Source organism: Archocentrus centrarchus, chromosome 14 (assembly GCF_007364275.1).
Source record: "Archocentrus centrarchus isolate MPI-CPG fArcCen1 chromosome 14, fArcCen1, whole genome shotgun sequence".
NCBI lineage: Eukaryota > Metazoa > Chordata > Actinopteri > Cichliformes > Cichlidae > Archocentrus > Archocentrus centrarchus.
This window is the reverse complement of record NC_044359.1, coordinates 12,402,864-12,428,271: the sequence shown is the minus strand read 5'-3', so window position 1 is coordinate 12,428,271 and position 25,408 is coordinate 12,402,864. Positions and strand designations below refer to the sequence as shown.

The following is a 25,408-nucleotide window of genomic DNA, read 5'->3' as shown; positions in this document are numbered from 1 at the left end:
AATCAGTGGCCAAAAATTGGCTGTTACAGCAGCTCACCTAAAAATCCTTCATTTATGATATTGTGCTGCATCTGCAACACAAAAAAGGACTTCATCTCATGTCTCCTTTCAGACGGCGTATACGGTTTACAGACAGACCTTCAACGAGAAGAAAAGGCACATCATACCCAAGGAGCTGTCCAACCAGTGACCGTGAGAGCGGCCACTCACTCGAGTGTTTTTGTTTTGTTTTTTTTAGATCTGAGCAAAATTGTGTCATTAGTATTTATACAAATACTACTAATGAGACATGTTTCTGTCTAGCTTCACTGACGTGCAATTTCCTAAAATCTGTTTTGGAAAAATACAAAGTAATATAAAACATATATTTAAAAAAAATCTATTAAACACTATTATTTACTGTGCAGTATAAATTTCGGGTTTTTTTAAGCCTCATCAAAAGGCCCCATTTGTATATTCACACTCCTCAGCAAAACGATCCAGATATCAATCCAGTCACTTTCTGCAGAGCTGAGTGACATCACAACGGCCAACTGTTTTTCAAGTTAACGGGTAACCCAGCTAAATGTTTCCATATATGAACGTTTTCACCAATCACAACCGCCTCACTGTTCTCTTGCAAACTGGTTTGTAAAATGAGGTGGTCGGGGCTAGTTAAACCTTCATCTGTCTCTTTGCAGCTGGTAACATAAAGACAGTTACAGGTGTTACGTGAAAAAAAAGAATCCCTGCATTATAGTTCCTGGAACTATAATGCAGGGATTATAGTTTGGGCTTCACTTGCATATAGTTATGCAAGTGAAGCCCAAAAGGTGGCAATACTGCAACCTTTTGGGCTTCACTTGCATAACCTACTGCTGCAGTCCTTAAAATTCTAAGTACTCCTTTAACAGATTATAGTTTGGTTGGTGACACTTTTGATAAAACATGGGCTTCTTTTTGAGACTTCTGGGCTAAAACGTCATGATGTGTCACTGTTCTTGTATTAAGTATGTATTCATGTGGTGACAGCCCTGCGTGGACCATTCTCTACCCACAGGGTACAGTTTGCGATGTGAAGGCAGCAAAGTGTGTAATGCTGAACAGCAGATTAACTAAAGCAAACAATCTGTGCTAATTCTACATGATGTCTCAGCCCTACAGTCTGTCAGTACAGAACAACCAATCAGTCAAGTTGCTTTCAGTTAAGAGCCACAGCTTAACGAGGCTGCTGGGACTTCACTTCACAATGACCACCGACGTGTTGTGAATGGATTCCATAACAGCAGCCAGGCGACTGCACAGGTCGTAGGCCTGGTTGACGTGGACTTTGGGCGGGTCTTTAAGCACTACTGTGTCGGCTGAGCCATCCAGGACCCTGGGAAGAAACTCTCCAAGCTTCATCTGTAATGAGTCTAAACACAAAGGAAGAGCAGCACACACACATTTTAGACTGTGTATTTGACTCAGTATAGGTCTTTATGCCCCTGTCCCACATTGCTTTTATTTTAAAATGTACCCAGTATGAGCTATCTTTATCTGCTGTATACACATAAAATCTTTTTCAAGATGGATGGAATCTGAGAGATTTGCATTACAGCTGATGTGATCCCACTGCAAGATACTCAGGTAGCATTCAGAAAATATACAGAAAGGATGGCAACAAGCCACCTTGTACATTTCTTATTTTCTTAAACCATTGTTCATAATTAATATTTCTAGTTCATAATATTAGCCAGAACTATAACAGACTTGGATGGTACAGACAATAAACTGATGTGGTAACACCTAAACTTACGATCCATGTCTTGGCCCAGGCAGCAGCACCAGTGGCTGCGGATGGCCTCCATTGCATCCCGGTCTTCCTGGGATAAAGCTGAATCCCGGCTCATCAGGTGAAGGCAGGGGATGACGGCCTCATCCATGATGGCGACACCCTCTTCTACTTTGGCCTCGTCACCACTGCAAAACAGCTGCGATGCACTCTCATTCAGTGCCTGCATGGTGGATGACAGAACGTGGATAGAGTACTTTGTATGTACAAATCTAGTTCTGAAAATATCAGGATGACGGCTAAAATGGAAATAAAAACTTAATGCATTGATTTGTAAATCTCATAAACCCACATTTTATTCACAACGCAACACAGAAAACATAAAATGTTTAAACTTGGAATGAATAAATGCACATTTTTTAATTTGACGGCAACAACGTGTCTCAAAAAAGTCGGGACAGGGCCATGTGTACCACTGTGCAGCATCTTTAAACAATAGTCTGTAAACATCTGGGAACTGAGGAGATTGGCTGCTGGACTTTTGGGAGATATAGGATTCTAGCTGCTCAACAGTCCTGGGCCTTCTCTGACCTATTTTTCATTTCACGATGCTCCAAATGTTCTCAGTTGGTGACAGGTCAGGACTGCAGGCAGGCCAGTTCAGCACTGCTCTACTACAAAGCCATGCTGGTTTATTATTGTGCATGTGTTGCTCTAAAATCTGTATCTAACTTCCAGCAAGAAAGCTGCCAATTCCATAGGCACTAATGCACCCCCCCCCCCCACTGTCATGGTCCTGGGTCCTTGGTTTCTTTATTTATCCTCAGGCCTTCTTAGTTTAGTCATTTCAATTTTGTTCTTGGTTATAGTTATTCGTATTTAATTCCTGGTTCCCTGTGTCTCTGTGTCAGGTCTGCGTTTCTGTCTTGTTTAGTCACATCCTGTTTTATTTTGCTCTTGTGTGCTTGGTATTTAGTTTTTCTTCCATGGTCTTGTCCTCTGTGCTTAGTTAGCTGTGTTTCCACTGGTTTCCCATTTCACATGTTTATATTTATTGTCCACTGTTCTGTGTCGCCTCATGGTTACACGTCTCCCAGTTCCGTGTTTTCCAGGTCAGCCTTCTTCAGTTTATGTTTTGGTTTATTTTCTGTGATTTAACAGCAATAAAGCTGAGTTCTAAGTTTACATTTTGCCTCTGGAGTTCTGCCTTTGGGTCCACGCTCTGCCTACCACACAACAAGTTCATGACATCTACACCATCAGAGATGCTGGATTTTGAATTGAGCACTGATAACAAGCCAGATGGTCCTTCTCCTCTTTAGTCAAGAGGCTGCGGCGTGCAAGTTTTCCAAAAATCATTTCAAATTTCCATTTGTCTAACCAGAGAACAGTTTTCCACTTTATTTCAATCCATATTAAATGAGCTTTGAAGACTGCAGTGTATCTGGATTGTGTTTACACAAGGCTTCTTCTTTGCACATTAGAGCTTTAACCTACATTTATGGACATCACGGTGTTTACAGACAATGTCTGGAAGTGTTCCTGAGCCCATGCAGTGATTTCCATGACAGAAACATAGCTGTTTTTAATGCAGTGGAGCTTGAAGACTCGGAGATCGTGGAACAATACTGACTTTCGGCCTTGTCCCGTCCTCTGAGTTTTCTCCAGATTCTCAGAATTTTTTGACGATATCCTGTACTGTAGCTGATGAGTTATTCAAAGTCTTTGCAATTTTACATTGAGGTACTTATTCTGAAATTCATCCACAAGCAGCAGATGCATTTCTTTTTTTGCAGACTGGTAAACTTTGGTTCATCTTTACTTCCTTCCTTCTCTCTAAGATACTCTTTTAATACTCAGTCATGTTACTGACCTGTTGCCAGTTAACCTGATTAGTTGCAAAATGTTCCTCCAGCTGTCTTTTGCTGCCCCAGTCCCAACTTTTTGAGACATGTTTCTGCCATCAAATTCAAAATGAGGCAGACATGAAACTCTGTTTCATTTGCTGGGCGTCTGTGTAAGCTTAAAAGCGACACCGTTAAAAGCTGCAGAACAGGTAAAACAAATAAAACCTGACTGATTTCTGAACTGCTGTTTCCATACACAAAGATGAACTGAACCTGGGCTTAACAGTCACTAGTCAATGTACTTTTTAAAATTGAGTATAGTGAAGAACAAATCTACTGCTGGCCTAGATTTTATAGAGGCTCTAATGGGAAACTAAGCCAAGTGCAGCTTATTTAAAAATTTCCCTTCTGTTGTCAGAGCCTAAATATGGCACTGTTGGTCAGTCAGTCCTGTCCACATTTGTGGTACAGAAATACATATTTTAGAAAATGTCAGGGGGACATGCATCATTCCCAGAGGATGGCTGCTTTGATTCTAATGTCCTGGAAAATTTCCTTTTAAGCAAAACAAAACCTTTTATTTTTAGATTTTTTTTTTCACTGATATTCCAGACTTTATAGAGAGGGATAAAACTCGGTGATCTATGTGGAAATTTGCCCTACTCACAGTGAGACACTTCCTTCTGTAAACTGCAATAAGAGATGTGTCCACACCACGTTTCTCCCCGTTTCTCAGCAGGGTGGTGTTGGTCTCATATGCGTGGGCCAGGTAGTTCAGTGCCTCCCGCATCCTGCAGTACACACAGGCAACAACCACACAAAACAATAAACTGTTGGTAAGAAGAGAAATACTAAACCGATGTGCTTAATTCCCAGGCAAACACCAAATTCAGCCAGCATGATTTTATAACACAATATGTAAATATAGTATGCGGTTTTATGATCTCAAAGCACACAAGAAGTAAATAAATTTAGGGTCCTTATACTTTTAAAAATGCCTGATTTTGTTTCATGTCATATTCCTCTTGCACAACAATTATAGCACCTAAGGATATATCTTAACTGTACCATAATTAGCTCTGCTTTGGTATGTACATCCTAACTTAAGGTGCATCTTTTTCTCTATAATCAATGCACAATTTAATTGGCAGTGACAAAAGGATCAGTGATGTATGAGATTGTTTTGTGTAACACATTCTGCAAAAGCGATCAGACGAACGCTAACTGGGGAATATTGGAGACCTACTTCCCGTGCTGGTAGTGCTCCAGCCCAGTCAACAGATAGATGAACACGGTCCTGAACAGCCTGTAATCATCATGCCACTGCTGCGAGAGAGCAAACAGAAACATCAGCAATCCCTTAATTCACTCTTAGCTCCTTTTTCGAACATGAATCTTTGAGCTTTTATTTTGTAGTGTTAGTCTTTCCACTGGATTAGCTGACAAAGAACATAAAGAATATCAGCAGACCTATTATGTTATAAAACAAAAAGGTTGGTGTTAAGTTTATGCTATGCTCTTGATATAAGGAGCAGTTTGCACTCGCAATCTGTGATTGGTGTCTTCATTACCCCAGCTGTCTCCTCATGTAGGAACATACATAGTTCTCATTCCAGTGTGAACAAATGCCACTGGGTTTACATGCTCCCTACTGGAATTTCAACCACGCAGACCCAAATAAACACAGATTAGGGAGTTCATAAAGAGAGACAACCATGTAACAACGTGAAAATGAAACCCTTAATAAAATGCCAAACTGACATTTAACAGCATTTCTGCATCTATGTTTTTACTTCTGGACAGCATGTGTTGTAGATTTAGACTGAGGTGAGGTGATTTGGCCACAAATCAGTTCACCCAGTAACAAATTTTCCACTGATGTTCTGCAGTGGAACAAAACTTCAACCCAGTGAGAAACTTAGCAGATGTCTGCCCCGGTTCTGTTTTTGGAGCATGTTTCAGCTGCTGTTTCAGATCACTGCCATATTATGTCTGTCTGAAAATTATACTAATTTCTATATCTACAGATTTATGATATCTAAGCCTACCATGTATTCCTCCATGTCCATGTCTTCTGGCTTAATGAGGCGCAGTTTGGCCCGGGCTTCTCTCATGATACTGATGGCTCTGTAGGTATGAAAATGATATATGAAGTTTAACAGCAAATGCAGGGGCAGGGAGAGAGCCAGCTCTGTTCTCTGGACACTAGATGGCACAATATGCACGCTGTATAATCTGCTGATTTTCTTATTAACCTGTGAAGCATTCTGCTTTGAGCTAAAACCTTCTTTTCTGTATATAAATACGCTACAACCTTGAAATGCTTCTGCTTTACATTCGGTTTGATGGTCCATTTTCATTTATATATGCTATTTTTTTTTTCTCATCAATATTCTCATTTTAAAACTTTTTTAAAAAACTTGATCACACCGTCACATGTCCACCACTTATCACTGAGTGCGTGTACCTCTCATCAAAACTGAGGTTGCGGTCAGTAAACTGCTCAAGCAGCGTCCTCTCGATGATCCGCTTGGGTGCCTTGTTCTGGAAGAAGTAGACCAGAGCGTGCTGCAGACGTGCATCCTCCTGTGGCGTGGTCTCCTCCTGGGAGAGCTCATACAAGCGGGAATACTCTTCATGGAAGGCCTGAGAGAACCATGGGGAATTGTAATGTTTTTACTGTTTTATTTATTTAATTGCGCACTGCTAGACCTCAGGATGACTCATACAAGGATCGAGCGTTTCACAAGTTCAAGTGTTTTCTTTGTTGTTTAAAATCTGCGGGATTTTGTGACTTTAGAGACAAAGTTAAAAACAGACGTCTTGCTATTGATGTTAATCTTTTAAAATGTGAAACACTGCGCTTCATAGAAATTCTTCTTCATCAAATACAAAAAGAAATCTTCAAGAGGCTTCTCACCCTACAAAGTGAATGCTGCACACTAAACTTATTGCGACAGAACCTCCAGTTTAGGATAAAAGGAATTCCTTCAGGGATTAACTTGTAACTAAAAGGTCCCGCAACATTCGCATTTTTGTGTTTGTGTGGATTTTAATAAAACTGTTGGAAAGATATATCTTTTTAAAAACTGCAATTAGAGCACGGGTTGGTCCAAGGACAGTTTACAAGTATTTAGGTCTAAAGAACTAAATCAGATTTTTTTTTTAAATTTAGAGTTGATGTGAAATTCAAGGAACTTCACTATCCCTAAAAAAACATACCTTGATGAGGCCAGCCTCAGGACCCTCCTTGTCAAAAATTTGTCTGGCCTTGGCAATCGCTAGAATGACACCCTGCATAGCTGGAGTTAGCATCATCTAAGAAATGATGTGACAATGTAGAGAAAAATAGGAGTGATTATAGCATGAAATGACAGCTAACTACTGGAAACAGAAAACAAAGGAAAAGCCAGGCGGACTCACAAACTAGTGTGTCTCTTTAAATTATAGGTAATAAATCTCATACCATACCATTAAAATTAACCTTATATTTCATCATTTAGTTTATATTTTTGTCTGTAAATATGTGATTATAGCTGCTGAAAACACACACCATTAGACCTTACCTCTTCATTGTATCCATCAGCATCTGCTCTCACCATGATCCGGCCCACGTTGGGGATCTCCACTTCTGAGACCTCGTTCTCAGTCTGTCGCTGTCTGGCGGGAGCCTCCTGCTGCTGCTCCTCATTTCTTTGTTCTGACACAGGTTCGGGATCTTCTCCGGAAGCCTGTGGTTCTCCTTCAGCTTCAGAGCCGAGGGCTGCCACCTCCAGGTCATCCTTCTCTATGTGGATGTCAGATGGCGCCCGATCGCAAAGCTCTGCATCAGGGCCAGGAATCTAACAAAGAAAGTTTTAAGATAGAACACATTATTATACTCGATCAGTGTATTCTTTTACAGCTTTTGAGGGATTGGAAGTCTAGTACTAGGCTTGAAGTGTGCCTTCAGGTGCCATTTTACAGTACTTTGCAATCCTAACAAAAAAATGCATTCATTGAGAAATGGGGTGAGAAATATCCTGACTGAATGGTTATCTGCATTCAACAAAATGCTGGCTAGATGGATCAGCAGAGAGATGTGTTTATATTTTGACCACAACAAAAAGTGAAAATTGACTTCAAACAACCTACTGATCTGTAAACATCACCCTACATCCAGCTCGACCTGAACGGTCATCACCGTGCTAACTGGTGAAATGTGATCTCTGACCCAGATGTACACACTTTATTTTTGTGACCTAGAATTTATGACCCACATTCTACAGGGGGATGGGGAATGGACGGGCAAGGTATCATGTACTTGTTCACCTGATTCTGCAGCTCCTTCTCATCTGAATCAGAGTTCTGGCTGACTCCCAGGGTGTTGGTGACTGCTGCAGTGCTGGTATCACCTGGCTGGCAGCCAGGGCCCTCTGGTGGTGGGGGTGATAAATCTGTTTCCTCTAAGGTCAAAAAGCGAGAGACGGGCTGTGAGTCTACATGTGTCTTTAGCAACGAACAACTGCTAAATATATAATTAGAGTCCATCCATCTATTCTCTTCCACTTATCCAATTCAGGGTCATGTGCAGCCTATCTTGTAGTCTAATCTCATCTGATATCAGAGACCCTACTTCAAATCTCCAAGCAATAATAGTCTATTGGTCCAGTCTGAGGGCAGACAGTTAAGAAAACTATGCAGAAATTGTGTAACAAGTGTCCACTATATTTTTGATAGGTGGTTGTTACACAGCAAATAAATTTTACTGGAGAGAGGTGATTTTCTTCCACACACCACTGAGAATGTGATAAAATATAGAAATAACAGTGATAACTGACACCAGCACATTTAACTAGTGGAATATACATCTATATATATCTCGTGGGTCTATACTGTCTTTAAAGACCACCTACAGCCATCTTATTATTAATTATAAGAGATGTATAATAATGTTTTCATCTACTTCCCAGATCTCATACTGTATATATTTGAACCAAATGGTTCACAGATTTGACTTAAATCTGTGCGACTGGTTTAGAAAATGTTCTGGTGTAAATAAAATTACCAGTACTGCATGCACATTTTATGTGTACATATACATTATATACACAGAGTGGTGAAGATACTGGATCGGTTTCTGTCTCATTCATGTTTCTTCAGGCATCACTACAGACCTCCTGGCTCCTTTCTGAGACCAGGATCTGGATCCTTCTCTGCTTCTAGGTCTGGCTGTGGCTCTGGAGTGGCTCCCTCATCCACCTCTTCAGTAGAGGGTCCTGATTGCGGTGCTGGCTCAACAGGTGACTGCTGTATATTATCCAGACTGGGACCTGGGGGCTCAGCAGAGGCTGTGGACTCTTCCTGTGGGGTTGCTGTCTGGCAGAACTGCTCCTCCCATTCGCTGAGCTCCTGCTGGAACCAGCGGTTATCTTCATGGACATAGCGCCTGAGGATGGGTGGCAGAGAGTCCATGCCATGAAGCACCTGGCCTGTCTCATCATCTGTATCTTCTGGGTGGGATGTAAGGCATTTTAGTTAGTAGAGCAACTATGATTAATTATCATTTTAATGTCTTTTAAGAAATGCCGTTTGTATTCATAAAATTTATATCCATTGCACAAATGAGTATTTGAATATCCTACTGTACTTAAAATGTTTGCAGTATGTGATGTGGACGAAAAAGTGTTTTTGTTGGTTTAGCTTCTAATATTATAGAACAGCCTCTGCATATCAGGTAAGCTGAGGAAGCTACATTACAAAAACCTTTGCCATTACTTAAAGTGAGTGAAATTTATGGCAGCCCTGAGCAAACGCACCGCAGCTAAAAAAAACCACCAACAAATAGAAAAATGAGGCAAAAACAAAGAAAACACAACAGATGTTGAATAAAACAGAACAGAAAGTGAAAAAATAAATTCTCACAAAACACAACAGGAGACAACAATGTGACTGAACAGCTGCAGAAGTGGCAGAAACTAAAACATGTGAAGGACCGTACCGAGACACTCTTAAAAAAAGGGGAGGATCTGTCGGTGCTGTGAGGGAGAAAAACATGGAAGGTACTGTGACTCCTATAAACCTGCTATGTTTACATGTTTCCTATTAGCCATTTATTACTGTTAGTTTGTCACTTCTGGAACTGTTCTGTCACCTTATTATCTCCCCAAAAACATTTCCAGTTTTTTTTTCATTTTGTTTTACTCAACTTTCACTTTTTCTTTCTATCTCCACTGTGTTTTATTCTACTTCTGTTGTGTTTTATATGCTTTTGCAGCATTTTTCTATTTGCTGGTGTTTTCTTAAGTTGCAGTGTGTTTGACCTTTCAGGACCACCGAATAAATTTCTGTAATTTATAATTTTTTTCATTGTGGTTTCATCTTTACTGAATCTCACTGCATTGGGAAAAAAAATACATATTTTGTGATCCATATTGCTGCTTATCACTTGTACATAGGTGACACTGGCTAATATGCAAACACTGACTTTGGTGTAGTCCATATTGATAACTGAAACATAGGCGTACCTGTGATGAGGTGAGGTAGCCTGTCATCAATGTACATTAGGCAGTAGGCACTTGCGTTGGTCATCCCTCCGAAGGAGTCTCGTTCCAGCTCCTCCCACGATGACTCAGTGACACTTATGTCATTGTACTTCATCCAGCGGTGGTTAGCATGGTCATAGATATAAGCCCAGTAATGACCTGCTGATGCTTGGCCTTCATGGACAAGCACTGCATGGAGTCTGTAGGGGGCCTAAGAGTAACATGAGAAACATGCTGTTCTCCATGAACTGCAACATTACCTTCAGTTGACCTGTTCTTATTTGCATTGCGTTGTACATTGTGTGTTTATATTACGCTATTTTGTGTTTCTCTGTAGATATCAGTAAAGTTTAATCCAATCTCAGCTGATTCATTTTCTACAGCTGTAGATGTAAAATATGTAATTGAATTGCTAAATTAGGTGAGTGCAGGGCTTACCTGACAGAGAGTGTTGTCTGAGTACATGCCCTCGAGCGTCTGAGTGAGCCTGTCAATGCTGGCCTTTAGTTCTAGCAAACAAGCACACATACAAAAAAAAAAATAATAAACAGAAACTATGAAAGGAAATGATTTGCACAAGTGTTAATAAATAAGCTAATGTGAATAATACTAATTTGAATAATTGTAGTGGTAGTGGTACTATATTTTAAAAACTTGAGAGAGCTGCGCAAATATCTGTCACTGGTATATAGAGGAATATGACTCATCTTGACATTTAACATGTTCTGATGTATTGTCTGTGACTGGAATGAGTCACAGTCAGCAGAAGAACATTGGCTCTATTTTTGTGCGGGTGCACAGCTCTGTGCCAGTGAGGTGCCATTTTCACACGGTACACTTTTGTTCTTCACTCACCTGCAACATTTATATTTAATAAATGTACTTTATTGCACTGAAGGTGGAGAGTAAGTATGGCAGACCAGGTGTAATTGGCAAGTGTGGAGCTCATTGCAATTTCACTGTCAAGGCTACCCACATTAATGCATCTTCATCATCATTTGTTGCAACCAGCTTGGCAGCAGTTTTATTAAAGCATATCTTTAAGCACAGTCTTTTTATTAAAGGTTGTTGATATAATGTGGAATGTGCTAGACAAGGTGTCAAACCTGAGGGGATTTACGGCCCCGCTCTACTCTGTGCAGGCTTCGGCTTTATAGTATAGTTTTACTCACTCTTATCAAACCTCTTGTAAGCCACCAAAAGAGGCAAAATGAATAATTAAGAATAAAGTGGGGCATTTTCCAGCTTAGCAACTGAAAACGAAATGATGTTAGGACTTCATACAATGCTTACAAAGTAATATACTTAAATCTTTTTCATTAGCATACCATTTATGTCATTCTCCACTTCAGTCCTCCAACGCTGAAGACAGGTCTTAACAAAGTGCAGCTCTTCTTCGGTGATGCTGTGGGGGGCCGGGTGTGGCGGACAGTCAATGGGTTGTCTGCACTGAGTGAAGGGCTTGTATATGGGGGTCCTCTGGCAGCTGGAAACACTGGAACCAAGGCCCTCTGATGAGTCGGTTTCTCCAGGATCACTGAAGACAGCAAGAAAAACAACATCAGTTACAAGCCTGACAATATGTTCCATTCAGAGAGAGAGAGATGGAGGAGGAATTCTGAAGTTTTTTGTGGAACAGCCCATGTCTCTAAATCCCTGAGTGATATGTCTTAGTTCTGCTTCATTAAACCAATAGTAATCTAGTCAGAAACAATAATTTACTGCATCTTTTAAAGGAGAATTTTATCTCTGAGATCCTAGTTATTGCCTTGGTGGGTGTAATACTGTCACTACAAACAGGAAGAGTAGAGCTGAAAACAGCAAACACCTGCTTTCTTTGGTGACGGCTTCAGCGAGGGGGTGACTTGCACCAGGAGTCGGTGAAGATGCAGCCTGTCTTGAGTCTTCAGCTGGGGAAACGCTAGTCGGCTTGGTGGTAGCAAACTCCAGCACAAACTGGAGCATGTCAGCTAGAGGGTACTTGGTAGGTCCTGAGCCATAGTTTTTATAACTGGAGGGAAAGAAAGGAAATAACTGAACCAAGATTTGATCTAAAATAGAAAAAAAAAAAAAACACATTTGTGTTTTACAGTTTGTGTTCAATCGACTTACCATTCAAGTTTCTGTTGAAGGACTGCAAGTTGCTCCTTGAGTTTTTTTACTTCTCCTCTCCTCTCATGGGTCTGCTCAATGTTTTTGTGAAGATATCTGTAAATAGAAAAAACAGACAATTCCCTAAATTAAAAATGTGTGTAAGTTATTTTTACTCGTAGAAGCTCTTTATTGTAACATACTGATCGAGTAGCTAGGTTATCAACCAGCCTAGTCTGTATAAAACCCACCTGTCCATAAAAATAATTTGAGGAAACTCCAGTTTCTTGTGTATCTTCTCAGGGCGCCCAAGCTGGGTGTTGAATTCAAATCTCGAAAGTTCAAATGTCAAGACTGGTGGTAGCTTTTTGAACCATCTCTGCAACCGTGAATAAATGGAGTTTCTTAGCAGATTGTTAAATTTCACAAACACCAGCTGACCATGCTGCACATAGAGAAATTATATTTTAAGTTTATGAAATTCTTCACCTCGCGTCCAGATGTGACATGGTGGTCTGAATGTACCGACTCAATCTCCTTCTCAACCATTGCACCTTCTAAGCATTCATCCAGATTGTTGAAGCCATTGACCTGCAGGGGGTACTGGCCAAACTGCTCAATGTTATATACCGTCTTACCTAAGCAAAAATCACATGCATACGAGGGGGTGATGGAAAATTCATATTGATAATGATACCAGCGCAAAAAAATTGTTTCAAAGCTCATACCCTCATGTCTTCTTTCTGTCACAAAGGTACCATAGAAAAGCTGGACCATGGGATTATGTTGTTTATCTTCTGCATTACTGAAAATAAAACATAATTTAGCAAACAGAAGTGCAGTGAAGATGACAGTGACTGGACATGTATGTGGGCGCCGTCAGCATACGACTTACTTTCCAGTGGCAGCCAGCTGAAATGCATCCTCAAGCCAATCAAGCAGTTTGTGGGAAAACTCACTGACATCCTGAACGGGACACATTTCAGAGTCATTTGTTTAATCTTCTTTCTGTGCTCTTTCTAGACTGCCACTGATGTTGACAGACCTAATGAAGGGCCGTCTAATAATAACTAAAAGGACTACTGAACATTTAATGTACTGAATCTACACAAACATAAACAATAAACAGGAAGGCTCAATATAAATGTAGCCGCATTTGTTTTGTATTGTCATTGTCTTCCCCAGTGGATGGAGCCTGTCTAGGTGTATGACCACCTGTTGTATGACCACAGAGCATTTTTACACCAAGATCAAATGATGACAAGGTGACTACAGCACTCACTCTGGCACACTGTGCACTTGAACTCAGCCACCCACATCAGCTAAAGGTCCAGCTGATTGCTATTGAAACCACTTCAGCCTGCTCATATCCTCATTGTTCACTTCATTGTGCACACCTTCCTAGTACTGGGTCGAACTGCCTTAACCCTTAATGGCATAGATTCAACAAGGTGCTGGAAACATTTCACAGAGATTTTGGTCCATATTGACACGATAGCATCACACAATTGCTGCACAGCTGCACATCCATGATCGAAATCTCCTGTTCTGTCACTGTGGACCCATTTCAGTACAGTGAACTCATTGTCATGTTAAAAAAAAACAAAACAAACAGTTTGGAATAATCTCAGCTTTGTGGCATGGTGTATTATTTTGCTGGATATAGCAATCAGAAGATGAGTACACTGTGGTCACAAAGGGATGGACATGGTTGGCAACAATACTCAGACAGGCTGAGTCATTTAAACAATGCTCAGGGCCCAAATGGTGCCAAGAAAATATCCCCCACACATTATCTCACTCTCTCTGTGTTTATACCCCACTCTGCATTTAATCATTAGTTATTATTAATCTCTGGCTCTCTTCCACAGGATGTCTTCTGTCCTGTCTCCCTCCCTTAGATGGCTGCCCCTCCCTGAGCCTGGTTCTGCTGGAGGTTTCTTCCTGTTAAAAGTGAGTTTTTCCTTCCCCCTGTCCCCAAGTGCTTGTTCATAGGGGTAGTTTGATTGTTGGGTTTCCCTGTATTATTGTAGGGTCTTTACTTTACGATATAAAGTGCCTTGAGATGACTTTTTGTTGTGATTTGGTGCTATATATAAATAAAACTGAATTGAGCTGAACTGAATTATACCTCCAGCAGCCTGAACCACTGATACGAGCCAGGATGGATCCTCTACCCTCTGAATGCTGCAGTAGAAATCAAGACTCATCAGAGCTGATGTTTTTCCAGTCTTTTGTTGTCCAAATTTAGTGGGCCTGTACAGCTGGCTTCCTGCTCTTAGCCGGCAGAAGAGGTATCTGTTGTGGTCTTCTGCTACTGGAGCTCATCTGTTTCAAAGTTCTACATGTTGTGGGTTTGGATCATTCTCTGCAAACCCTAGAGATGGTTTGTGGGAAAATCCCAGTAGATCAGCAGTTTCTGAAATACTCACACCAGGCTGTCTGGCACCAACAACCATCCTGATGCTTGGTTTGAATTTCAGCAGGTTGTCTTGAAGACGTGTACCTGCCTAAATGCACTGAATTGCTGCCATGAGACTGACTAATCAAATATCTGCACTAACAAGCAGTTTAAGGAGTGTACCTAATGAAGCGGCCAGTGAATGTAGTTGACTCTCCAAACTGCTTTACAAATCGACCTCCACCTGACCTCCTGTGTCATGACCACTGTCTTTAATACCTGCTCTTTTCACTTATGGGGTCTTGCTGTTGATCTGCCTGCATGTAGACTTAAAATCCCAGATTAAAATCCACAATGCCAAATATGCAGATGAAAGAAAAATCCTGTTTGACTAAAGTGGCCCTGACAGAACTGGGCTAAGAGCAAGTCACGGCAAACATGCACTTCATGCCAATTTCATGGATTCAATTCAAAACCTAGATAATGATGCCTGCCATCTGCTCATCCCATTAGGACACACTCTAAAAAAAGTTTAAGAGAGCTAAAACATTAGTTATCCTACAAAACACAAACAAAGCCTTCAGTTGGAAAATAGAGAAAGACAGCAGCAGACAAAAAGAGAGATGGGTGACTATTAAAGCCTGTATGTCCCTATAGTTAATGAGCTTATACAAGAAAATACACAAATTAAAATCTAAACAACACCGAGGCAGTGGCTACAAATTTCAGAGAAACCAGAAGTCTGAAGTGTCTTGCAGAAAATCTGTGTATCTGAGACAGGAAGACATCAGCTTCATCAACAAGTCAGAGGGTATTATATGTAGGTCTGGAGCCACGATGTTTCAGGAATTGAAAATTGCTGTATATATGTTGTACCTGTTGGGCCTCGCTGGTCCTGAAGGCGTCGCGCAGTAACTCCACTGCTGCAGAAGGATCCACAAACCTGCGGGCAGAACCCACCATGAGGGCAAACAGGCAGCGCAGCTCCTGCATGAAGGCTATGTTCCTCTTGTCCTGTTAACATAAACACACAGTCACACTTCATCACCTTTACACCAACATACAACTGGTACTTGTGAGTGAAGATCAGCAGTAATTGAGGATTTTTTTTTTTTTTTTAGAAAAAAAACCCCCTTACAATTATGTATATAGGTTAAATGACAGTGGCAGTGTAACCCAGAGTTATATGGCAGAAACTGGTGACAGTAGCTTACTCACTGAATGGCTTTTACACTTCTCCAGTACTTGCTCAGACAGATGGTAGTTGAGAACCAGTCTCCTGAACACTGGCAGGTGGAACAGTGACTGTAACAAGACAGCAAAACAAGGCACATTAATCCAACCATCCACCTAAGGTTGTTTGTGGGAGATTACCAGATGGCAGATCATGATTACAGCAGACATCTATTGTAACTTGTAATGTAGGTCGTAGAGGAAATGTGGACATATGTTTACAAATATGTCCCTTGATCAACACAGAACACTGCTAATGTTCTGTCATTGACATTTACCTTGCTGTCTGGAAATCTGCATTTGTGAGTGTTAAATAGATTAAGGTTTCACACACCAAACAGTCACAACATTACAACAACTGAAAGGTTTTAATGAGGTGTTCTGTTGCAGAAAAGCAGGAGTTTAAATCTGCTTGAAAAATGTGCCCGGCACACAACGAAAGCTACTTGGGCACGGCTTGAGGAGCACGCACCCACGGCCATTAACCCAGCATCCAAACTTCCAAAGTATCAGCTGCAAAAAAAGGACATTGTCAGAAACCGGAAAGAACCAAAATCCTGTATCCATGCCACAACGGGTCAGTGATATTTTGGTAGGAATAAGCCCCTCAAGGTGCTTTATATTATAAGGCAAAGGCCCTACAATAACACAGAATAGGTGATCTGTGTATGTCTGCTGTAGTGGTTCCACCTGCATGTTCTGAGCTTCCTAAAATGTCCAAATTTATTTATTATGTGGATCTTAATCTTGATCTGAAGATGTATAAGAGTAAGGATGGTTTGGGAAAAACAGGCCCAGGGTGTAGCAAACTTTCTCTGTCTTCTGTCTCTTTTTGTTGTTGTTGTTGTCATCACATACAGTTCTGTGTGGAAGTATTTGCCCCATTCTTGATTTCTTTTTTTCTGCAAAATTGTCACACTTACACGATTCAGATCAAATAAATCTTAATATTAGACAAAGATAACCTGAGTACATAGAAACGCAGTTTTTAAATGATGATTTCACTTATTAAGGGAAAAAAGCTATCCAAACCTACCTGCTCTGTGTGAAAAAGTAACTGCCCCCTAAACCTAATAACTGGTTGCGCCACCCTTGGCAGCAAGAACTGCAGTCAAGCATCTGCAATAACTGGCAGTGAGTCTTTCACATCACTGTGGAGGAATTGTTTTAATTCAACCACATTAGAGGGTTTTTGATTGTTTAAGGTCATGCCAAAGTATCTCAGTCTGATTTTTTTGTTTTGGACTTGCTGGTGTGTCTTGCATCATTGTCCTGCTGCCTAACACTAGAGCACCTGAGCTTCAGGCTGATGGCCATACGCTCTCCTTCAGGATTTTCTGGCAGAGAGCAGAATTCATGGTTCCATCAATTACAGCAAGTCATCCTGAAGCAGCAAAGCAGCCTCAGACCATCACACCACCACCACCATGTTTGACTGTTGGTATGATGATCTGTTTATGAAATGCTGTGTTGGTTTATGCAGATGTGACGGGACTCAAACCTTCTATCTCATCAGCACACAGAATATTTTCTCCAAAAGTTTTGGAGATCATCGAGATGTTTTTTTTGGCAAATGTGAGACAAGCCTTTGTGTTCTTTTTGGTCAGCAGTGGGTTTCTCCTTGGAAAGTCTCTTTCTTATGGTTGAATCATGAACTCTGACCTTATCAGAGCTTGTCTCTGTTAAAGTCAGGCCTCCAGTTCTTTACATGGCTTCTTTAGTGACCTCCTGGATGCGTCACTGTTTTTGGAAGGCCGGTCACTCTTGGGAAGGTTCACCACTGTTACAAGTTTTCCCCATTTGTAGTTCACTGGAGTCCTAAAACTTTCAAAATGGTTTTGTAACTGTTTCCAGGCTGATAGATGTCAATGACTTTTTTCTCAGCTGTGTTAATTTTTAAGATATTTTAGCCTACTTGACTTTGTCAGACAGGTTCTATTTAAATGACCTTTTTTGATTCAACAGGTTTGGCAGTAATCAGGCCTGGATGAGGCTAATGAAACTGAACTCGGCTTTCCAAGAAAATGTGGTTAATCACAGTTAATTTATGATTTAACAAAGGTGGGTAATTACTTTTTCACACAGGGCCAGGTAGGTTTGGGTAGCTTTTTCGATTAATAAATGAAATCATCATCATTTTTTTTTTATGCTTTTTATCTATCCATCCATCCATCTTCTGTGTATCCTTTTCAGGGTTGTAGGGTGCTGGAGCCTATCCCAGCTATCATAAGTCGAGAGGAATTTGTTTGATGATCTGAAATATGCTAAACAAATAAATAAATAAAATCAGGATGGGGGCAAACCATTTTTCCCAGCACCGTATTGTCTACATTTTTATTTTAGCAGCCATCAACACACAGCATATCATTGTTATAAGATACTCGTGTTTCTCAGGATAAACCAAATGCATTAATACCAGTCTTATGTGTCATGCGCAGGGCTGATGGGAGCTTATGAGCACTTCTGAGATATATATTTCCATTTCAGCAGGAAATTCGATTACGGTTTATCTCAGTTTTGCTGCAATTTAGACCACAAAGGATAATTGAGGGAATACGAGCTGACAGCTGAATCACATGGTCACTCAGCTTCAATCTGATAGCATAAAAATTTTGTAGGGGCGACTGCTTTATCATGAGTCAAGCTCTGTTGAATCTACAGTGGTTCAGTTGTAAAACAAAGCAGTGATCCTGGTAAAACAACCAAACAAACCAAAGGTATGATCTGAACATTTGTATTCTAACAACACTGCTTCATTTCCCCGTTTTGCTTTCTAGATAATAGCCCCTGTCCTATAGGGGTGGGACTTCTAAATGGATGTGGAAGCATATCAGAGTGTAGCAAAGAAAAACAATCACAATCTCTTCTGTTTACTTCATACTCAGGCTGAGATGTCCACCACTCGCTCTGTCCTCGCTTGCTATTTAATTATCAACACAGCCGGTGTATCTCAGTTGGGGTTCTGGTTTCTGCCGAGCTACATGATAGGCCTAGCTAAGTTCAGTTAGCTGGAATGGACCTATAATAGAATTAAGGGCTCAGACAAATACTGTATGCTCGAACTCACCAGGAAGATGTTTAACTTTATCAGCGTGATAGGGGGTTGATGAAAAGGTGAGATACAAGCAAGATAATGTGTAGTCGAACAGCTTCTGCTTTCACTTTAAAAAGATGTTTGGCACTAAATTCCAGATCACTGTGTATTTTAACCATGTATGGTCAAATTTTACAATGGAAAAATTTCAAAACTAGGTAACAGATATTGATGAAGGCCAAAACAGCCATGTGGTGGCTGACGTTGGACCAAGAGAAGTTAGAAATCTTTGAAGGGAAACTCCAAGTCTATAAATGTTTGCTGAACTAAGTGAGAGAGCTATTTAGGTTATGGGAGCAACAGAGGCGAGTCTGTTAGAACAGGTGGAGATCGGGGATGAGTTTCAAGCACTTTCGTGCAACAGAATAAATGCTAGGTGTGCACTGCGTTCTCTGAATATGAATCTGAACTCTTTTCTTGTGCAGTGACATGTTTAAGGCTGCCTGTCTAACATCAACTTAAGTTATATATCCACTACATTAAAAATGCCCCACTAATTAATGTTAAAAGTGGGTATTTAACAAAAACTGACCAGATCCAAATTACTTACGTGAAAACACATACTGTAATTAACATCTGCAGACAGGATGCAGCTCTTTACACTAACAGTTTTCTGCTTCTGGTGATATATAGCTCTTGGTGGTAAATACCCGCAATAATGCAACAGATTCTTAATTTTTGTTTGTATGATTGTGCTTCCTACATTTTTTTTTGTATTTTGACTTAAATAATGTAAGATACAGTGGGGGAAATATTTATTTGATTACCTGCTGAATTTTTAAGTTTGCTCACTTACAAAGAAATGAAGTCTCTAATTTAATTTTGATGGCGAGAGACAGAATATCATCCAAAAATCCAGAAAATAAAACACATTACATAAAAGTTATAAATTGATTTGCATGTCACTGAGTGAAATAGGTATTTGATCCCGAAGCAAAACATGACTTAGTCCTTGGTGGAAAAATCTTTGTTGGCAAACACACCGGTAAGACGTTTCTGGTGGTCACCAGGTTTGCACATATCTCAGGAGGGATTTTGGCTCACTCCTCTTTACAGAAACTCTCTAAATCCTTTAGGTTTTCTGGCTGCTGCCTGGCACCTTGAAGCTTCAGTTCCCTACTACAGAACTGAGGTCTGGAGGCTGGCTAGGCCACTCCATGACCTTAATGTGCTTCTTCTTTAGCCATTCCTTTTTTGCTTTGGTGGTATATTTTGGGTCACTGACATGCTGGAAGACTCATCCACGACCCACCTTCAGTGTTCTGGATCCGTGGGAGCCAGAATTCTGGCTGGATTGTAGGAGATCAAATACTTGTTTCACTCAATGACATGGAGATCATTTTTTAACTCTTATGTAAATATTTTTTCTGGATTTCTCATTGATATTCTGTCTCTCTCCATTAAAATTAAACAAATACAAACATTAGAGACTATTCACTTCACTGTGAGCACACTTAGAAATTCAGCAGGTGACCAAATAATTATATCCCCCACAGTAGGTATTTTACGTGAGATATCAAATAAGTCTATTACAGATAAGCCAAAATTTACATGGATCTCATTCCATATCACCACATACAACAAATTTATGGCAATTCAGTGGGTTACATTCCTGGTTTAAAATACACTGCTCAAAAAAAGAAAAAAGATAAGAAAAGAAAAGAAAAGAAAAGAAAAGAAAAGAAAAGAAAAGAAAAGAAAAGAAAAGAAAAGAAAAGAAAAAGAAAGAAATAAACACATTGAAAACACATCAGATTTTTATGGGGAAAAATCCTGCTGGATATCTAGACTGATATGGACTGGGTAATGTGTTAGGAATGAAAGGATGCCACACTGTTTGATGCAAAATAAACTTATCAACCTACAGAGGCTGAATTCAAAGACACCCCAATAATCAAAGTGAAAAAAATATGCAGCAGGCTAGTTCATTTTGCCAAAGTTTCACTGCAGCAACTCAAAATGGTATTCAGTAGTTTGCATGGGCCCCACGTGCTTGTGTGCATGCCAGACAACGTCGGGGCTCCGATGGATGGTGTCCTGGGGGATCAGGACCAGGGCATCATTGAACTCCTGAACAATCTGTGGTGCAACTTGGTGGTGTCAGATGGACCAAAACATAATGTCCCAGAGGTGCTCTGTTGGATTTAGGTCATGCAAGTGTGGGGACCAGTCAATGGTATCAGTTCCTTTATTCTCCAGGAACTGCCTGCATACTGTCGCCACATGAGGCCGAGCACTGACATGTACCAGGAGGAACCAGGACCCACTGCACCAGTGTAGGGTTTGACAGTGGGTCCAAGGATTTCATCCCGATACCTAATGGCAGTCAGGTTGTCGTTGCCTGGCCTGTAGAGGTAACTGCCTGTCTCCTAGAATCTCCACCATGCTCTTGAGACTGTGCAAACCTTCTGCCAATGGCACACATTGATGTGCCACACTGACCCTGGCCAAATGGTAAACTAGTGAAAAAAATAGTCAGAAAAGATGAGGAGGGGGAAAAAAATGTCAGTGGCCTCCACCTGTAAAAACATTCCTGTTTTGGGGGTTATCTCATTGCTGCACCTTTAGTGAACCTCTGCTACTTAACTGACAGGATCAGTAGATTAAAAAGTGTTCCTTTACTTTTTTTTGAGCAACATATTAATGTTCCACCTCCTCATTATAACAATTTATTAGTAATAGATGTAAATAAAATTTAGATTATTCTAGTGCGCGACTTCAGTAATACTTTAATAAGCAGTGGGTAGAGTATTTCGACTATGACAGCATGACAGCAGTTATTCTGATGGACATGCCACTGTTGTTATTCTGGAACCAAAGTGGACGTTTTTCAGCTTATTATTTGTTATGTGAAAAAAAAAGCTTCTCATTCTCACCTGGATGACAGCACTGAACCAGCAGGTGTTTCCTACATTGCGAATGCCCACAGGCCAGTCGTCCTGACGGATCCAGTCTGCGGGGCTACACATTTCGCTCTGGGCTTCACATCTCTTCCTCTTTATTCTCGCAGCGTTCTCCTCTGCACTGGCCTCCAGAGCCCTGCACAACATCAATTTACCCCTTTAAAAGGATTTATCTGACAACTCTATTAAACACAGGTTAACTCAGTCAGATTCCCTGTGTTATGCATAGGTTGTAAACATAATGTAACCCTTTTGATTTAAATACCCACAAATTACTGATAGGAAAAACACCAAATATGCATCAAGAGGAACAAATAAGTCTAGCAGATTTATTGGAAATATGATGAATGGCAAATTAACTATACTTAAGTGATTTAGTGCTGTTGCTCTTATTCATCCACTCACATCTCAGTGGCAAAAGAGCTGTCATGCAAGATACTGGCCTGTTCTTGGAAGTAACTTCAGGTTCAGTGTTGCAGCTCCCAAGCTGCACACACTTTACCCAAGTGTCCTTGGGTAAAGTGTGAATCACCATTACAGGAATTCGCTAAGATCTTTGATTGATTGTAACTGAAATAAATTTCATTACAATCCATTCAGCATGGGTATAAAGAAGGGAAAGTGTAGTAAGTCACTTAAAGTTCTTTGTTATTTTAGATATGTTTGACCTCAGATTAACAGCTAAACCCAACTGTTTTATATGTTTTTGCTCAGTGTGAACTGTCAGCTGTTTGCAGTGACCTTTGCTGAGAGTCTTGCCTGTGCAACACTTACACAGCCAAGATAATAGTTAGGCCACTTAGGAGCCACAGAGGGAAAAACTTTCATACTTTTCTCTATGAAATTGAAAGTAAATTAAAACAAAACAACCACTGCCATCAGTAAAAAAAAAAAAAAAAAAAAAAAAAAAAAAATGAAGTGCTGCTTAAAAAGAAAGGTTGTCCTGTACCTATGAAATTCTCTCTCCTCTTCCTGGGCTTTGTGGGACTCCTGCAGGCTGAGCTCTATAGCCGCCTGCAGCTCATCTTTAGGAAGTCCTGAAGAAACAAACAAGAAAGTGACAACAGAGATCCTACAATTCCACTTAAAATGCAACGAAATCACACAGAATAGCTCCCAATAGCATTATGCTTCTTCTGTGTGACTCATTATTCACTCTATGAAACATTTTTCTGACTGGACTAAATGAATAACATAACAGTCCTCAGATATTCTCGTGTTATCATCTCATCTCCCATTAATTTATTTATTTTTTACAGCTTTGTATGGCACTGCTTTAAATATTACAAGACTACGTTCACCTTGAAAAAAGCATTCGAAACCTTCTTTCTAGTAGAGTTTTTGGTGGCATCTGGAGAGGTGAGAAAGTATGCATGATAGTAATTTCTCTTTCAAACTAATTTTCATGTTGGTTTGGACTATACTCACGATTTAATGTTCAATTCAAGTTGTTGACGTCAGATCAATTTATGACATAAGGGGCCAGATTTTTGCTTGACATTCACTGACTCTTTGATTCATAAACGATCATACAATTTTACTGATTCCATGTGTGAGGGCCATATGTCTTAAAATTTATTTGTGTTTGAAAAGCAGTGTGCTCCTTACCTATTTAATGCTTAATTTCCGTAGCTCCACACATAAGTCAATCATAAATAAGTCAGTCAATTTTTGGCAAATATGTAGCAGCTACTTTCGGCTGCTGTCTTGCCACATGGGGTCACCGCAGCGGGTAGCATGTTTGATTTGGCAGTTTTATGCTGGATGCCCTTCCTGACACAACCCCAAAGGGGATTTGTGTCACTGGCTGGAATCAAACCAACAACCTTTCACTTGCCAAGTGAATGTATTAACAACTACACCACAGGAGGCAAACATTTAAGGTTGAAATATCCTGCTTCTACTCTTCCCTTTTAGAGTCTGAATGCAGCTTTCTTCATACTCAGCCATTAAGCTCAGTTTAAGTTTGTGCTCAAAGTGTTGCTTCTGCTATCAGGCTTGTGTCCAATTTGCATCCCCAGGGTACCTTTCTGGCTCTCCCAGGCCTCTCCAGATGTCCCTGACTCCTGTGGTTCTCCGGGGTCCTGATCCTTTGCAGGCTCAGTTGTCAGCAGTCCAACTGCATGTCCGATGTCCCCCTGACTGACCTTGAAGAGAGTGGAGAAGGAATATATAAGAACAAGTGTTGAGGATTTTTATCTGTGGCTGCAGGATCCGGCAATATATCACAAGAATAAAATTAACACGTAAAGAAGACACACAAATAAAACTATAAACATGTGGCCACATCCAGTTGATTGTGCTTTAACATATACACAGAGTTCAGACTCTATATAACTCCAGGAAGATGCCTCCCTACTGCTGCGGTCTGCTGATACAACAGGTTAGATGATGCCTGTGAAAGTCAACCAGTGAATTTATGGTAATGTCTGTCTAACTACTACTTTAATGACATTCCGATTCTCTCAATTTCTTAACAGGCTTTTTCATATTCAGTTGTATTTAAACACTGTATCCCTGAAGTAGTGTGCTGGAGTGGAAAAAATGGGACCCTATGGGGTCTTTAACATAATTTACACTTCAAAGACTCCTTAGCGGGCCAACATTATGCAAATGGATTGCTATAATATTTTTAGATTCATGTTCTTCATGGTATTAAATCTTGATATAAAACATGTCTTACCTCTTAAATTGTCTGTTATAGTTCTTTGGCTAAAAGCACAAAAACTTAAGAAATCTTCACCATTACTCAGATTACCATTTGGATTTCTTTACAGTAAGCATGTAGCATGTTTGTTTGCTCCTCTGTTTGTTAGCAGCATTATCCAAAAGATTATGGACGGAGATGCATTTTACCAGATATATCTATATATATCTCTCTATATATCTATATATCAGTCAGTCAGTCAGTCAGAATACTTTATTGATCCCAAAGGGATCAATAAAGTATATATATCTCTATATCTCTATATCTCTCTCTCTCTCTATATATATATATATATATATATATATATATATAGAGAGAGAGAGAGAGAGATAGATAGATAGATAGATAGATAGATAGATAGATAGATAGATAGATAGATAGATATATAGATAGATAGATAGATAGATAGATAGATAGATAGATAGATAGATAGATAGATAGATAGATAGATAGATAGATAGATAGATAGATAGATAGAGATATATCCAGGGACTCCAGGGACTCAGCTCTTACATGGTACAGAGAAAATGCTCAGCCCTGACAGATGTATGCAGTCTCAACTGTACTACACAAAACGGGAGATGCTGCAAATTCTAAAAGCTGAAGGTAACTTACATTCAGGGCTCTGTAGAGGATCTGTTGGTCCTGGATGCCAGTGATCTCCCTCAGCTGGCTGATCAGTATCTCACTCTGCTGAGAGAATAAAAACACCAGTCAGACTTTTGAGCTGTCTTTCACCATTCCACACAACTTCTTCTATTGGACTCATACCTTTGAAGCAGTGGTGGGCTGGCATTTAATTCACATTTGGGCAGGCCAAGTGGACAAAAGTGTAGCACAAGTAGGCCATGCATT

The 25,408-nt window shown here is 40.2% G+C and overlaps 1 protein-coding gene across 2 annotated transcripts in view; it reads right to left on the bottom strand.

The window, feature by feature from the left end:
• Positions 1 to 837: 837 nt before the first annotated feature.
• usp28 (ubiquitin specific peptidase 28) overlaps positions 838 to 25,408 on the bottom strand; it is a 27,621-nt gene continuing 3,050 nt past the window's right edge. The window contains exons 2-26 of one of the 2 annotated variants that reach the window (XM_030747098.1): positions 25,169 to 25,246; positions 23,873 to 23,993; positions 22,796 to 22,883; positions 21,820 to 21,982; positions 15,835 to 15,921; positions 15,493 to 15,630; positions 13,111 to 13,181; positions 12,944 to 13,020; positions 12,705 to 12,853; positions 12,467 to 12,594; positions 12,237 to 12,332; positions 11,953 to 12,135; positions 11,453 to 11,661; positions 10,563 to 10,633; positions 10,107 to 10,335; positions 8,757 to 9,092; positions 7,912 to 8,045; positions 7,167 to 7,442; positions 6,823 to 6,918; positions 6,068 to 6,246; positions 5,649 to 5,727; positions 4,847 to 4,926; positions 4,268 to 4,391; positions 1,778 to 1,976; positions 838 to 1,394 (exon numbers count right to left, since the gene is read on the bottom strand). In XM_030747098.1, the coding sequence (XP_030602958.1) occupies positions 1,219 to 1,394; positions 1,778 to 1,976; positions 4,268 to 4,391; positions 4,847 to 4,926; positions 5,649 to 5,727; positions 6,068 to 6,246; positions 6,823 to 6,918; positions 7,167 to 7,442; positions 7,912 to 8,045; positions 8,757 to 9,092; positions 10,107 to 10,335; positions 10,563 to 10,633; positions 11,453 to 11,661; positions 11,953 to 12,135; positions 12,237 to 12,332; positions 12,467 to 12,594; positions 12,705 to 12,853; positions 12,944 to 13,020; positions 13,111 to 13,181; positions 15,493 to 15,630; positions 15,835 to 15,921; positions 21,820 to 21,982; positions 22,796 to 22,883; positions 23,873 to 23,993; positions 25,169 to 25,246 (3,567 nt within the window). In that variant the 3' untranslated portion in view covers positions 838 to 1,218. The remainder of the gene's footprint in view (positions 1,395 to 1,777; positions 1,977 to 4,267; positions 4,392 to 4,846; positions 4,927 to 5,648; positions 5,728 to 6,067; positions 6,247 to 6,822; positions 6,919 to 7,166; positions 7,443 to 7,911; positions 8,046 to 8,756; positions 9,093 to 10,106; positions 10,336 to 10,562; positions 10,634 to 11,452; positions 11,662 to 11,952; positions 12,136 to 12,236; positions 12,333 to 12,466; positions 12,595 to 12,704; positions 12,854 to 12,943; positions 13,021 to 13,110; positions 13,182 to 15,492; positions 15,631 to 15,834; positions 15,922 to 21,819; positions 21,983 to 22,795; positions 22,884 to 23,872; positions 23,994 to 25,168; positions 25,247 to 25,408) is intronic. The other variant, XM_030747100.1, reaches the window with a different exon arrangement.